Source organism: Oreochromis aureus, linkage group 5, assembly GCF_013358895.1.
Source record: "Oreochromis aureus strain Israel breed Guangdong linkage group 5, ZZ_aureus, whole genome shotgun sequence".
NCBI classification, from domain to species: Eukaryota; Metazoa; Chordata; class Actinopteri; order Cichliformes; family Cichlidae; genus Oreochromis; species Oreochromis aureus.
In genome coordinates, this window is record NC_052946.1 from 31,345,940 (window position 1) to 31,360,771 (window position 14,832).

The following is a 14,832-nucleotide window of genomic DNA, read 5'->3' on the forward strand; positions in this document are numbered from 1 at the left end:
GCATCTATTTTCTATACAAATCCTGTGAAGCTCGGCGTTGACAGCGCTCAAAGTCCTCAGGGCAAAACTCCCCCAGTGCAATGCACTCGCAGCACTTTCAGTTCAAAATAATTCAACCTTTGGAGCAGCATTGCTTTGCAGGCTTAATAAACACTTCTCTCCATAAATTGAGATTTATATTTTTAAAAAGTTCAGCTTGTGAGTTCAAGGCCTTTGGTGGGTGACAGTGTGCATCAGCATGATCGGTTCTCTTACACCAAACACCACTTTGACACAGATGTCTCAGTAACCATCTGCAGCAAAGCCTAGTTTTAGTTTTAGTTTAGATTTAGTGACAGTATTATCCTCTGCTCTGTATAAAACCTCTTTGGGGAGTGCCAAAAATTTCTGTATGCAGGAAAAACTGTGCAGCTGTGATTCCCAATGTGTTGCTTTTTTTTTCCCTTGTAAATTGGGAAGGTGTTGCTGTTTGACCTGGAAAGGTCTTTCAAATAACCATAAATATTTTATTATGAATTACTCGCAATCAAAAGTATTCAAAGCTAATAAAAGAAAGCTGTGTGCTTTTACATTTTGTCGTATCCTTTATGTATCTGAATAGCTTTTGATCCACTGCTGTTTTATTTCTTTTGGTTGTTGGGTAGTTAAAGTTAATGGTATGCTCATTAGTTGCTGAGTAATGGAGCAGTAACTCTTGGGCTCTCTGGAGTTTATAAGTGTGGGACCTGCAGATGAAAACCATGAAATGAAAAGTATAGGTGGGTGACAGAAGCTTTTCAGGGCTGAAGTGGATTGTGGCATTCATAAATTTGGGGGTTGGCTGGACTTTTAAAGCTGCTATGGACAGATTATGCTGCATAGCGACTAAGATGAATCAACACGCTGATTTGACACCAAATCTAACAATCTGTGATCACTCCTCCTCATTTTTCTTCTTCCTGTTACAGACCTGTCACGGACAACTGGCCTGAACCGTTACTCTGCACTGCAGCCGACACCCTCACCTCAGCCCTCCACTACACCTCCCCAGAACCCAGACTATGACTCCAGGAGAACTCTGGGAAGGTACAAAACAACTGCAGCTCTTATTTGTTCCTCCTGATTGTCTGCTGATTTCTCGGATATCCTTTTATTGAGCAACATCCTGTTTGACTTTGATTTTTTTTTTCCCCCCCTTTTACAAAAGTCGTGCCAGTACAGGCAGAGAGCGCAGTGACAAGCCACTAATCTCTGCAGCGCCATCAGCACGGCCCGGACCGTTCGTCAGGGGAGGAAGTTCTAAAGAGCTGCTGGAAAGTCAGAGCCCAGAGGAGCCGCGAAGAGACCGCGAGCGAGAGGGAGCCGAGCCCCGGAGACCAAGTGTCACTGAGGACAAAACGGAGATGGAGCGCAGCAGAGTCAGGGAGCCTGGTGAGAACACAGCACAGCCTCTGCAGTTTACATATTTCATTCAGTTTTCAGGTGAAAACAAGCGAAGCCCTGAGTTTTTGGTGTTAACAAAGTAGGCCACTTCTTACCAGGGTACATTTCATGTACAAAAGCACCATCAATCCAAATACCTATCATTCCTGGACATTGGTACTCAGATAGTGAGAGGATCTGAAGTCTCTACCTTTTTTAAATGAGCATCAGTAGGAAATTTAAATTCTCAGGAACACCTGATTGTGGGTGCATTTTATTGAAAATTTGTATTTTTCTATTTAAAAAAACATGTTTACTTTTTAGGGTTATAAACGTAGTAAACCTACTTACCAGTTTGAATTATTTACTTCAATATTTCTAAGGTCATCTAACACCTCTTGATGTGCTTCAGCAGTGTTGTAGGCTAATGTAGTCAGATTTTCCTGTGATTTAATGATCAGTCAGTAGTAATGAGTCTATTAACTTGCACAGCCAGCTTTCCTTCCTGGCTTTAAATAGATTTTATTTATAAAGCACTTTTTCAATTCGAATGAAAACTTCAAACACTTTTTAACACTATACTACTATAGGGTGCTTAGGGTTAGAAATCCCTGAGTATAATTGTCTATTTGCCAACCACCTTCGTGTGACTGTTTATCCTGATTGCCAGTGTTTATGTAACTGACTCCAGATAAGAAGAAGATTTGCTGGGTGTGTTGAACTTACTTTTTAGAGCAGTCATCAGTTCTTTCCACCAAAAGGCAAAGTTGGGACTTGTGTTTATATGTTTATAGTGAAACCTGAGCCAGTGGTCCAGACCCCAGACAGACCAGCCCTGTCTGAGGAGGAGATTGAGAGGAAGTCCAAGTCTATTATTGACGAATTTCTACACATAAACGATTACAAGGTATGACATTCACGAGCAGTAGGGGAAGTTTACAGTGCAAAAGTTTTAATACACATCAGCAAGCTTCTGCTTTACATGAATATTAACAGTGATTTTTCCAGAAGATTCATTCATGATTAAATCACTTATTTTCTTTAAGGCAAGCATGCATTTTGTATTTTTCATACCCCTTTAAGATATGTTGTAAGCTTTAACCAAGATTTGTTTGAATTTAAATCCACCTGCAGGGTAAGATAATGAACCGTGTTTCATATTTTAATGCTTTATAATTGCTAGAAAGGAAAATTTCAGTATTTAAATTTCTCAATAATTTCCAGCTGAGTCAGTTTTGACCATATTTCTTCATTTTCTGCAGGAGGCTATCCAGTGTGTGGACGAGCTTGACTTGGGCTCCCAGCTTCACATCTTTGTGCGCGTTGGGGTGGAGTCGACCCTAGAGCGCAGTCAGATCACACGGGACCACATGGGCCAGCTCTTCTTCCAGCTGGTGCAGCAGGAAATCGTGCCCAAGGCCCAGTTCTACAAAGGGTCAGTTCACTTGCTTAGTGGCCAATATTCGATCACTAGAACTCTTCTATTTACCTTCTTCTTAACCGTTTTTTTATCATTTGATTTATTTGGCACTGAAATTTTGGACCAATCTTGCAATGGAAATACACATCAAAGTGAAAGTATATCCTTTAAAAAAACACATTGCAAGGTGGAAATTTATTTTTAACATTGTCCAGATGTGTTTATTAAATTGAAAATAAAGTTTGAAGCACGGTGTTTTTGGGGTGGGGGGGGGGGCGCTTGTGCTTTGCCACCAGTCTGATCTAGCAACTTCAGAAGTAATTGATATTTTCAAACCTTTTGAAGAAGAAGGCTGGCATCTTCATCATCATCTTCAGGGTTTCTACCACTGTATTGCCCTCTTGGCTTAAGAATCAGAGATCCCCCCCCCCACCCCATCCCCACCCCCAAATTGGAAAAAATGGCATCTAATCACTGCTTGGTCTTCTCTTTGTCTTTGTTTTCTCAGGTTTGCAGACACGCTGGAGCAAGCGGACGACATGGCCATCGACATTCCTCACATCTGGCTGTACCTGGCTGAGCTGCTCAGCCCTGTGTTGAAGGAGGGGGGCTTCTCTATGAAAGAGCTCTTTAGGTACAAATAACTGAAAATAATGAAAGATTTTCTGCATTTGTTCAGAAATAAATTCACCTCTGCCACCAATTTATCTACACTTTAGTCTCAGATTATTTTCCATCAGAAATAAAAAAAAAAAACATGAGGGTTACAACTGCACATGTGTTTAAATAATTGGTCTGTTTGCACATTTGCTGTAAACAAAGCTGTGTGTGACAGGGGAAAAAATGTATACTAAAATTTCTTTTGTCTGTGTTTGCAGTGAATTAAGCAAACCCTTGCTTCCTGTGGGAAGAGCTGGGATCCTTATATCTGAAATACTGCACTTACTATGCAAACACATGGTAAGCAATGCTTAGATGTTATATTGTTGTTTTTTATGATTATTTTTACTTTTTTTTGTTTGTTTTTTTTATCTGTTCTCATGACCTCAGTAACATTTAATCAGTAGTTCAGCTCCAGATACGATCAGACGTTTTATCCATGAAGATTAGGAACTAATGAATAATATAAAATATTGTACTTGTTAAATATTGCATTATTGCTTAGTGTTATTATTTAAATTTATACATAAAATAATACATTTTTAGGCTTGTGTAATTCACTAATATGATTATAAATTACACAACGTCCAGCTTGTATCAACATGACTGTGTTGCTTGCAAAGAGGCAGGCACTTTATACTGAACAATAAAAGTGAATATAAAGTATCTACTGTTCCTTAACCTCTTAACAACCATTAGGTCACCAGGACATTTCTAGAGTTTAGGAGAAGGGCTGGGTTTTGTTTTAGCAACGTGCTAAAAAGGTAAATTAAGGTTTTCCTATTTAAAGCTTTTCCATTTGGGTGTTTCAAATAAAAACTCTATCAAAAACAGGCAGCTTTTAACCCTAACTCAAATGCAAGATGGGTCACCTGGTGAATTTTAAAAGCTTAGAAAGTCTTAAAATGTCTTAAATATGCATTCACTACTAAAAATCTTTTAAAAAAATAAAGCATTCACTTTGAATGGGTTTAAAATGTTCTTAGTTATGTTGCCGTTGCAATGCTGTTTTTATTTTTGCTCCCTCCTAATATTTATATCAGGCGCTGTGACTGCATCAGATGTCATCAGATGACTAACTCTGTCAGAGTAGTTTTATATATGAACATAAAAAATGTGATGTAATAAAAACACTTGAGCCACATGTTCTTGGTTTATTATATATAGAATAATCTAAAGTATTTGAAATTACACATAAAGTACTTATTAAGCAAATATCTAAGTATCTATGCTCTGTCCAAATGTTGAAAAAACAAGAAGATGAGTGTAGGGGAGAGGTTTAACTTTTGTCTTGTTGTGTTTCCACAGAGCCATAGGACTGTAGGTTCTTTATGGAGGGAATCTGGCCTCAACTGGACCGACATTCTTCCAGAGGGAGAGGATGTCCAGGCCTTCATCTTACAACAGGTTGGTTAGTGTCAGGCTCAGACTTGACAACATTTTTATTTCTTTCATTGGTCACTAGGTCAGATAGAAGTTAACATTAGGGTCCAAAAATTTAGCTTTTTTCATTGCCTGATTACACATTGCTTCCTCATCATTTATGTCTTGCTGTTTTTCGAGATCTGCATGATGTCATCAGGTGTTACCTAGGAATTTTATAGAAAACTATGTATAAACAGACAACGGGAGAACTTTTTTTCCCCCCTTTTCATCACCTTTTCATTTCTTGTCCTCTCCTGTCATTTTCACATCAACAGAAACTCCAGTTTCTTCAGTCAGACAGCTCCAATCCTGAGGCAGCTCTGCCCGAAAGGATCTTGTCTCCTGAGGAGATGAGCCGGCATCTGGAGAGACTCCTCCTGGAGGATATGGCCAGTGACGAGCAGATTTTTGACTGGGTGGAGGTATGACAAGCGACGTTCCTCAGGAGCTCAAACATCACACAAACTGTGTGACCGAGTGGCTAAAAGCAGGGAGGAGCGGCAGGCCGTCATTTGCTGTGTTGCTTTTTTTTTTTTTTTTTTAAATTAAAAGTATGGAATGACAACAGACTTTGTGTTTGCATTTTATTCTTCCTTCGCTTTAATTTTTTAGCTATAGGATGCTGAAAATGTGCCTTATTCAGTGCCTTTGGTGCAATTAAAAAGAGACATAAGTATAAGGACTCAACTCAAGCGTTTTTGTGTAAGATCCTCTCTATAGTGACCTTTTTGTGACTTTTCTGCCTTCCACTGTCTTTGTGTTATGTTGTGTTGAGCGCTGCACCTCGTGGTGCTTCATCATTGTTTTTCAGTTGTATTTTTTTTTCTTACTTTTCTTGTTTTCATCTTTATCCTGTTATGTTAATGCATGAATAGGAGGATGTATTAAAGATGTCTGAGGAGACCAAGTTTGAGGCAGCCAGCTCGAATGACGATAGAACCAGAAGCCATGGCAACTGTTTTAATTTAGCCTGCTCTTATAGTACCTGACTCTACAGAAATGGACAGCTGCGGCTCAGAAGTCCACCAGTACCAGAGTTTGTGGTTTGATTCCTTGACCCCAGTTACTCATGATGGTCAGACCAGCAGCATGCCTCCTGGCTTTGAGCCAACAGTGTGTATGAAATTACAAAGCTCTCTGGATAAAAGCACTACATAAATGCAATCCATTTGCCACTTAACATTGTACAGCTGCACTCACTACTAAAAAATGTCAGAAAATAACTCAAACACTGTGCAAATATGGCGAACAGTAGAGCAGAGTACCAGATCATTTGCGGACAAGTAGGTGTTAAGTGACATGTTGATACAGAGTGTAATATAATCCTGGTGTGGTTGAAGTTGAGTGTTTGAGCAGAGGACGCAATCCAAACATGGTTTGAAGGGTAAACCATAGTTAAAACATGTCCTGCTGCAAAGTTATGTGAGGATGCAGTGTATTTTTTACCTGCTAAGTGGAGTCACGTGACAATGACAGCTAGTTCTGCTCCGTTTCCCAGGCAAATCTAGATGAAACACAGATGAGCTCGTCTCCCTTCCTGAGGGCTCTGATGACAGCTGTGTGTAAGGCAGCAGTGAAAGGTAAGCCACTCCACCACCTGGAGGAGACACTTCTCTGTTCTGCTTAAATCCCACCGCTGATTGCAATATTTACACTCTGCCAAATTGCGAGCGGGCCGGCTCGGCATGCACTCACTCTGCCTCCTGCTTTGCTGTACAGATGATAACACCAATTGTCGAGTGGACACGGCCATGATCCAGAGGAGATTGCCTGTATTACTCAAGTACCTTAACTCAGACACTGAGCGACAGCTGCAAGCACTTTATGCACTTCAGGCGCTGATCGTTGCCCTCGATCAGCCTCCAAGTAAGTTCTGCATCATAGTTTATAAAACTAATAAAACCTGCTACTCTTAGCTTTCCTTACAAGCGCCTTTCTTTTGTTATTGCTGATTAGAGCTCAAATACTGGCTACAAGCGGCTGTACATGTAATGATTTTTTTTATTCATTTAAAGAACATGATCTCACCACAGAGTTCTTAAAAGTAAATTCTTAATAGTTAGTGGCTGTTTCCAAGGTAAAGAATGATTGAATTAAAAGTCTCAGTATTTCTCTGTGGAGGATTTACATAAATAAACTTAATGAGAACTTCACTGCAGTTTAGTTCTCAAGGTATGAGAATATAATGTGTTTCAAGGAAACATATCTTGCAGTTATGTAAACGTGGGTTAGGTAGGGTTTGCAATAGACTGCAGGGCTCGCAAAATTTCAAAATCCCTGGTAGCCCTTCGGGCAGGCACTCTTCAGTTTTTGGTAGCCCAAATTAAATTTAAGTAGCCCGAATAAAAAAAGAGGACAATTTTTTGATTGATGTTTTGTTTTCCTTTACAATATTATACATTAATCTAAAAATATTTAAAACACAAATTACAACAACAATTTCAAACATCAACTTAAATATTTGGTTCTAATTGAACAGAAATTTCTATGAACTTGCAAGAACTGTGTACAACATGAATCAGTCTGTGTCAGATCCTGAATTTGAAATTTCCACTGAAATCACGGGTAAGACGCAAGTGGAACCAAGCTGACTTCTGCTAAATGGGTCAAACTGGGCAGAAAGTATACAAACACATAACATCCTTATAGAATATGATGTAACACTATAGATCAACTTACCTCAGAATATATAAAGCATATAAACAATTACACCAATATGATACAACAAACACAGCAGTCCTACTAATCCAAAATACTCAAAGCTTCATAGAACTGAAACAAAAATTTATTTTTAGGCCTTCGTCGCGTCGCTGTGACGTAATCGGCCTTAAAATGCGGCCTTTAAGGCTGCAGACCCTGAATTGGGATACAGCCTCTGAATCGCTGCATCTTGTAGCTGTGTCGTCTTAAATTGGTCATGTGATTTTGACGCGCCGGCGCGTCCGGCGACCCCAGAGGTTTAACTTAATATTTAAGTGTCTCTTGGTTTTAGACTAGTTGTTTAGTCTAATTTCATGTTTTAAACCATATCACAGGGTTTTTACTTCACCATTTATGGGGTTTTAACAAGCAAACAAAAGACAGATCGTGATGTTTAAAAATATTTTGGAAATATTCTTTAAAGATTAGATGTAAAATACTCAGAGGATAAATTCAATTGGTTTATTAGTTTATTACATAAGTTGAAAAAAAAGTTAAACAAGTAAATAAAGAAACAACGTACAAGAAAAGTAAACAAAACAAATCGGTAAATAAAGGAAAACGGTAATAAGAAGGGGAAAAAAAGAAAAGAGAAAACCCCAACAATCCCTGATAGGTTCGTAGCTTGAACCTTTTCGCTGGAACGTTGAAGACAATTTAATTACACAGCAAGCAAGACACGAGTAGGCAAAGTTCTTCATGTTTCTCGTGCACGGGAGAGAACCGGACAAACGCCGTTCCGTCGCTTGACCCCAGTTGCTCTCGTCCGCTCCCCCGTAACACTGCTCTTTTATTGTGGTTACATGAATATGCATAGGTTCATTAACATATGACATCTTACATAGGTATACATGTGAACAAAGAATACCTTGTGTGTGTGTGTGTGTGTGTGTGTGGGGTCAAGATGTGACCCCATGAAGACTCCCCTAAACCTGCTGGCCTGGAAGTCCAGCAGTTCATCTAAACAAAAGGCACTTAGACTAAAACAGATATAGATACGTTTATCCTACCATAAAACAATAAGACAAGGCACAGCCTCTCCCATGCTCCCAAGATGTGGGTGTGAAAGCCAGAGTGCTCTGGAATGCACACAACGTGTGTCTGCAGACTACTAAGGATCAAACCTCTATTAATCTACAACTAATTATAAAACTCTAAGCATATATGAGTAGATATTTCTAAGCATAAATGACAATCAATTCAATTCAATTCAATTCAATTTTATTTATATAGCGCCAAATCACAACAAAAGTCGCCTCAAGGCGCTTTATATTGTACAGTAGATCGCACAATAATAGATACAGAGAAAAACCCAACAATCATATGACCCCCTATGAGCAAGCACTTTGGCGACAGTGGGAAGGAAAAACTCCCTTTTAACAGGAAGAAACCTCCGGCAGAACCAGGCTCAGGGAGGGGCGGCCATCTGCTGCGACCGGTTGGGGTGAGAGACGGAAAACAGGATAAAGACATGCTGTGGAAGAGAGACAGATTAATAACAGATATGATTCGATGCAGAGAGGTCTATTAACACATAGTGAGTGAGAAAGGTGACTGGAAAGGAAAAACTCAATGCATCATGGGAATCCCCCGGCAGCCTACGTCTATTGCAGCATAACTAAGGGAGGATTCAGGGTCACCTGGTCCAGCAATCAACAATACAAATCCAACAATCCCCTCTGAGCAAGCACTAGGCGACAGTGGGGAAGAAAAACTGCCTTTAAACGGGCAGAAACTTCCGGCAGAACCAGGCTCACGAGGGGCAGTCAACTGCCGGGACTGGTTGGGGGTTAGGGTGAAAAAAGAAAAAAGATGAAGGAGAGAGGGAAGAAGTGTTAGGAGAGAAAGGGAGAAGGTGAGAGGAGAGGTGAAAATTAAGATGGAACAGAGGTGGAGGGAGACGAGGTGACATCAGCAGTAGAAAAAATAGAAAAAGTAGAAAAAGCAGGAGTGTCCCTCCTCCAGAAGAAGCGGAACGCGTTTTTCTTCTTTTCCATGAGCTTTTCCACGAGCACTTTTTCTCTAGGATGAGGGTTCTCAACTGATCGGTTGTTTCTTCAACTTCCTTCTCAAGTTTCTGGCATCTTTGCTCCATTTCTTTTAATAGATTGCACTTGTCTGTATTTTGCTGTTGTTTTCCTTGTGGATCTTTTCTAACTGCTCATTTCTTCTTGTGATTTCTTTGAGCTTACGCTGCAGGTCTTCATTTATTTTCTCTTGTTGCTGCTTTTATGCAAGCATTTCAGCGTTTTCAGCGCTTCAAGTTGTCTGAGTTCAACAACATCTCATTAATGACCTCTGAGTGTTTTTTCGCCATTTCATTGATCCTACGCTGCAGCTTTGAAGGTAGTTTTTCCAATACTTCTCCTTCCAGTTCAGGTGTTCTGTCCTTCATTGTATTACAAAATTCGTTCAGTTGTAGATTTCTTCTCTCCAAGTCCTGGAGAATACGTTTTTCTTCTTCCTGTTGCTCTTTCTCTTGAAGAAGCTCCTTATTTTTGCACTCTGTTTCATCCAGCCTGACTTTCAGCACTTTGTGTTTTTCCTTTATGCCTTTGACTTGGTCCTGCATTTGTGTGTTCCCTTCCTTTTGCAGACAGAGGAATTGTGTAATTTGTTCCAAAGCTTCATCAGGCATTCCTTGGAGCGCCTGATTCTTTTGCTCCATTTCTTTTAATAGATTGCGCTTGTCTGTATTTTGCTGTTGCTTTTCCTTGTGGATCTTTTCTAACTGCTCATTTCTTCTTGTGATTTCTTGAAGCTTACGCTGCAGGTCTTCATTTATTTTCTCTTGTTGCTGCTTTTGCGCAAGCATTTCAGCGTTTTTGCACTTCAAGTTGTTTGAGTGCAACAATATCTTATTCTTGACCTCTGAGTGTTTTTTCGCCATTTTATTGATCCTACGCTGCATCTTTGAATATAGTTTTTCCAATACTTCTCCTTCCAGTTCAGGTGTTCTGTCCTTCATTGTATTACAAAATTCGTTCAGTTGTAGATTTCTTCTCTCCAAGTCCTGGAGAATACGTTTTTCTTCTTCCTGTTGCTCTTTCTCTTGAAGAAGCTCCTTAATTTTGCACTCTGTTTCATCCAGCCTGAATTTCAGCACTTTGTGTTTTTCCTTTATGCCTTTGACTTGGTCCTGCATTTGTGTGTTCCCTTCCTTTTGCAGACAGAGGAATTGTGTAATTTGTTCCAAAGCTTCATCAGGCATTCCTTGGAGCGCCTGATTCTTTTGCTCCATTTCTTTTAATAGATTGCGCTTGTCTGTATTTTGCTGTTGCTTTTCCTTGTGGATCTTTTCTAACTGCTCATTTCTTCTTGTGATTTCTTGAAGCTTACGCTGCAGGTCTTCATTTATTTTCTCTTGTTGCTGCTTTTGCGCAAGCATTTCAGTGTTTTCGCGCTTCAAGTTGTCTGAGTCCAACAACATCTCATCAATGGCCTCTGAGAGGCTTTTCACCATTTCATTGATCCTACGCTCTATCTTTGAATATAGTTTTCCCAATTCTTCTCCTTCCAGTTCAGGTGTTCTGTCCTTCATTGTATTACAAAATTCGTTCAGTTGTAGATTTCTTCTCTCCAAGTCCTGGAGAATACGTTTTTCTTCTTCCTGTTGCTCTTTCTCTTGAAGAAGCTCCTTATTTTTGCACTCTGTTTCATCCAGCCTGACTTTCAGCACTTTGTGTTTTTCCTTTATGCCTTTGACTTGGTCCTGCATTTGTGTGTTCTCTTCCTTTTTCAGACAGAGGAATTGTGTCATTTTTTCCAAAGCTTCATCAAGCATTCCTTGGAGCGCCTGATTCTTTTGCTCCATGTATTGGCGATCCCCTTGCATCTTCGCAATAGTAGCGTTCGTGCATTGAAGCTGGGCAGACGTTTCTTTTAATTCAGCACTCTTTGTCTTGTTTTCCTTCGTCAGGAACAAAATCTTCTGTCGTGCTTCATCAAGCTTTCCTTCACAGACCTCACTAATAAATTTTGCGTAAGGCGCCAAGAGCTGTTGTTTTTCCAGCTCTTGATTTCTGCTTCCAATTGTCTGCACTTCTCCTCCATTTGAAGCTTCTCTTCTTCAATTTGTTTAATTTTTGCATGTAGGTCGGAGTTTTCCTGTAATGTCCTTTGGACTGATGAGGCACTAATGGATCGTTTTCGTGGATACATTTTGAATCCTGTGCACAGTGACTCTGAAGAGGTTTACAAATACTTTCAAATATATCTCTGGTTGAACGTTTGAAGGCTGCGAACAAACTGACTAAAACTTGCTGCTCCTGACCCCTATTTAAGGAAAAAACTTCAAAGGATCAAAGGCATGATGTCCTTGTGACATCATCACTCTTTAAGAATCAGATTGTCACATGACATTTTAGAATGGGGATGTTTTTTTTTTTAACTGTTTTCAGATTTAACCCTCTGTGGTCCAGGGTATAATTGGCCGTTCTTGACTATGTTTGAATTTACCTCTATATTTCACCTTTAAAGTATGTTTATCTTGCCTTATTTGGTACCATTATTTTCAGCACAACCTCAAATATCTGAAATTTGAGTTATGTTTTTCATTTTGGTATACTGTATTAGCACAGTTGATCTAAATTCAGACAAAAAATTCAAAATCCGAGTATAAAGAGTTATATGTTTTTTACTGTAAAACCCACAAACATGTTTAACAATCATTTTCATAACTTGAAATGCAAATAGAAATTGTACATTTGTAAGAATTATGCACAAGTTTTGTAAACAACAAAATTATATGGTACTATTTACCTAAAAATGCAGCCAAGGCCTCAAGCGTTTTTTTATATAACCATTTAAATCTATTTACAGAACAATCAGGTGTTCCCTTTCAGTCGATTCACTCGGTACAACACATAAGTATGGGATATCACGCCCTCGCGTGTCCTGGCTGAAGAAACCTTTATTCACGCCTTTAAGGCAGATGACGTGTGATGACACGCGCACGCCCCGCCTGCACATATAGCCGCTGTCATCACAGTCATCCCTCAGTTCTTATGCTGTTCACCTCGCTGGCAACATCTCTGCTGAGTTGGGCTGGCTAGCTAGCTGCTGCTAGTTAGCTCCGTTGTCTGCCGACTTGAATTTAGCTTAACTGCCCCTGTTGGTGTTAGCCTCCACCGCGCAGTTGGTGTGTAGGCTGCCCGCGGAGCGCTAATTTCAAGTTTTTCATGTGCAGCGTTTCGCTTTGCGTTTTGGAATGGACTCCAAACCGAAGCGAGCAAAGCAGAAATCTTCTGTTCGCCCCTGTCCTCAGGGATGCGGTTTCTCTTTGCACGACAGCGACCAGCACGATGCCTGCCCTGTCTGCCTGGGGATCGCCCACGCTGGGAGGCGTTGACGGAGCCCGAAGCCTGTGCGTTTTGTCGCCAGCTCCGCGCTCGACCCTGGAAAGACGGGTGGCGTTTGTGGAAAAAGTGCTGGGGCGCTCGGCTGTCGCACGGCATGACCCTCTCCTTTCCGAGTCTGGAGCCCGGCCGTCCGAGTCCGAAGACGAGGATTTTCCGGTCGATGTCCCCGCAATTAGCTGGGCTGACCACATGGAATATGTTGACGGGTTAGCCGATGACGAGCGGAACCATGCAGGAGCGCTGACGGGCTTCAGCCTGGGTTGAAGCCCGCCAGCGCTCCCCAGGAAGACGATGACGTGCTGGACATCGGCCTGGACATCCATGGTTTGTCGGAAGATGAGCAGGAGAGCTCATTGTCGGGCCAATGTGCCGCCGCTGCTGCGCCGGTCGGCCACGATGACACCTCTCTTTTCTCCCTGTTTCACCGTGCTGCTGAGAAGCTGCAGGTGGACTGGCCCTCTCCTCCGCCAGCTCAGAAGCCGTCGCGGTTCGCGTGTTTTTTCCTCCCACCGGAGCCCGCAACGGCCAAAAACTGCCTTCCCATGTTCCCAGACTTTCTCTGCGAGCTGACAGCATCATGGGACAAACCTCTGTCTACCCGCGTCACTGTGCCCGGCTATGGACAGTACATGGAATTGGACGGCGCCGAGGGGGCTGGCTTAGCTAACCCACCCCCTATGGAGCCGTCTCTGGCTGCTTATCTGGCCCCGTCCCATAACCATGGTGTCGGCGGCCCCGCAACTCTGCCGTCCAAGCACTGCAGATTCTCTGCTTCGCAGCTGGAGAAGATTTATCGGGATCAGGCCGGCACTGCTCGCGCCATGAGCTCCGTCACCATGCTCCAGACGTACCAGGCAATGTGCCTGGCGGAGCTCGGATCGCTGGTTCCTGATGACAGCCCGCTGGCACCTCTTCTTAACGAGGTCAGAGTCGCCACAGATTACATCCTCCGTGCGTCTCGCTGTGCAGCGCTCTTCCTGGGCAGAGGGATGGCTTCGACAGTAGTGGCGCAGAGGCACCTGTGGCTGACCCTCTCTGACGTCCCGGATAGGGACAGAGCTGTATATCTGGACGCACCAGTGTCTGCGGCTGGGTTATTCGGACATTCACTTGAAGCCATTCAGGCTAGATTCGATCTGAGGAAGAAGCAGACGGAAGCTCTGCGCGACATCATCCCCAGACGTCAGCCCAAGCCCAAGCCCGCAGCTAGCTCTCACAGGCCCTCCGCTCCTCTGCCGACTGGCAAGAGACCGGCGCCCACTGCTGAAGTGGGTGTGCCGCCAGTGAGAGCACATCCTCCGGCCCGAGCTCCACGCCAGTCGGCCTGGAGCAAAGGCCCACCCTCGGGCCCCCGGCGGGACCCGACGCCCAGGAGGAAGAAGCCTCAGCCCTCCTAGCTGTGGTTTCGAGTGGAGAAGGGGTCCAGCAGCAGGGAGACGCTGCTTTTACCCCTCTGTTGCCGCACAAGAGGTGCCGCTTAAGTTCTGTTCGGGTTGTCAGCCCCAGAAGGCGCTGCACTTTCCTAACACTGTCTCCCAAGCACAAAACCCCTGCACACAAAATGCCTCAGGTAACTCCCTGTTCAGGTGTGTTAAATGTTCAGGTGACCACATCGAGTGTTCCCGCTGTTTTTCATTGTTGTGCCCCAGAAAAGGTGCCTCCAACAAAATGTATGAATGTACATGTTTCCATGTTACAATCAATAAAGAGTGTTGTTTATTCTCAAACAATCACAAATGCTCAGCCTGTGGGCAGAATGAGCCAGGTCAGGCAGGTGATGCAGTCCCCTGCAGACACACTGGGGGGCGACAACGCCCCGCCGACGGTGCTGCAGGTCAGCCGGCTGGCTGCTCACTTCCCTCAGTG

General features: G+C 42.5%; 1 protein-coding gene across 6 annotated transcripts in view; it reads left to right on the forward strand.

Annotated features, from left to right (window-relative positions):
* eif4g3a (eukaryotic translation initiation factor 4 gamma, 3a) overlaps positions 1-14,832 on the forward strand; it is an 83,504-nt gene that overhangs the window by 63,223 nt on the left and 5,449 nt on the right. For all 6 annotated transcript variants that reach the window (XM_039611755.1, XM_039611756.1, XM_039611757.1 and 3 more), the window contains 10 exons: positions 948-1,065; positions 1,187-1,410; positions 2,196-2,308; positions 2,664-2,836; positions 3,330-3,455; positions 3,700-3,781; positions 4,790-4,888; positions 5,182-5,328; positions 6,405-6,486; positions 6,626-6,772. In XM_039611755.1, the coding sequence (XP_039467689.1) occupies positions 948-1,065; positions 1,187-1,410; positions 2,196-2,308; positions 2,664-2,836; positions 3,330-3,455; positions 3,700-3,781; positions 4,790-4,888; positions 5,182-5,328; positions 6,405-6,486; positions 6,626-6,772 (1,311 nt within the window). The remainder of the gene's footprint in view (positions 1-947; positions 1,066-1,186; positions 1,411-2,195; positions 2,309-2,663; positions 2,837-3,329; positions 3,456-3,699; positions 3,782-4,789; positions 4,889-5,181; positions 5,329-6,404; positions 6,487-6,625; positions 6,773-14,832) is intronic.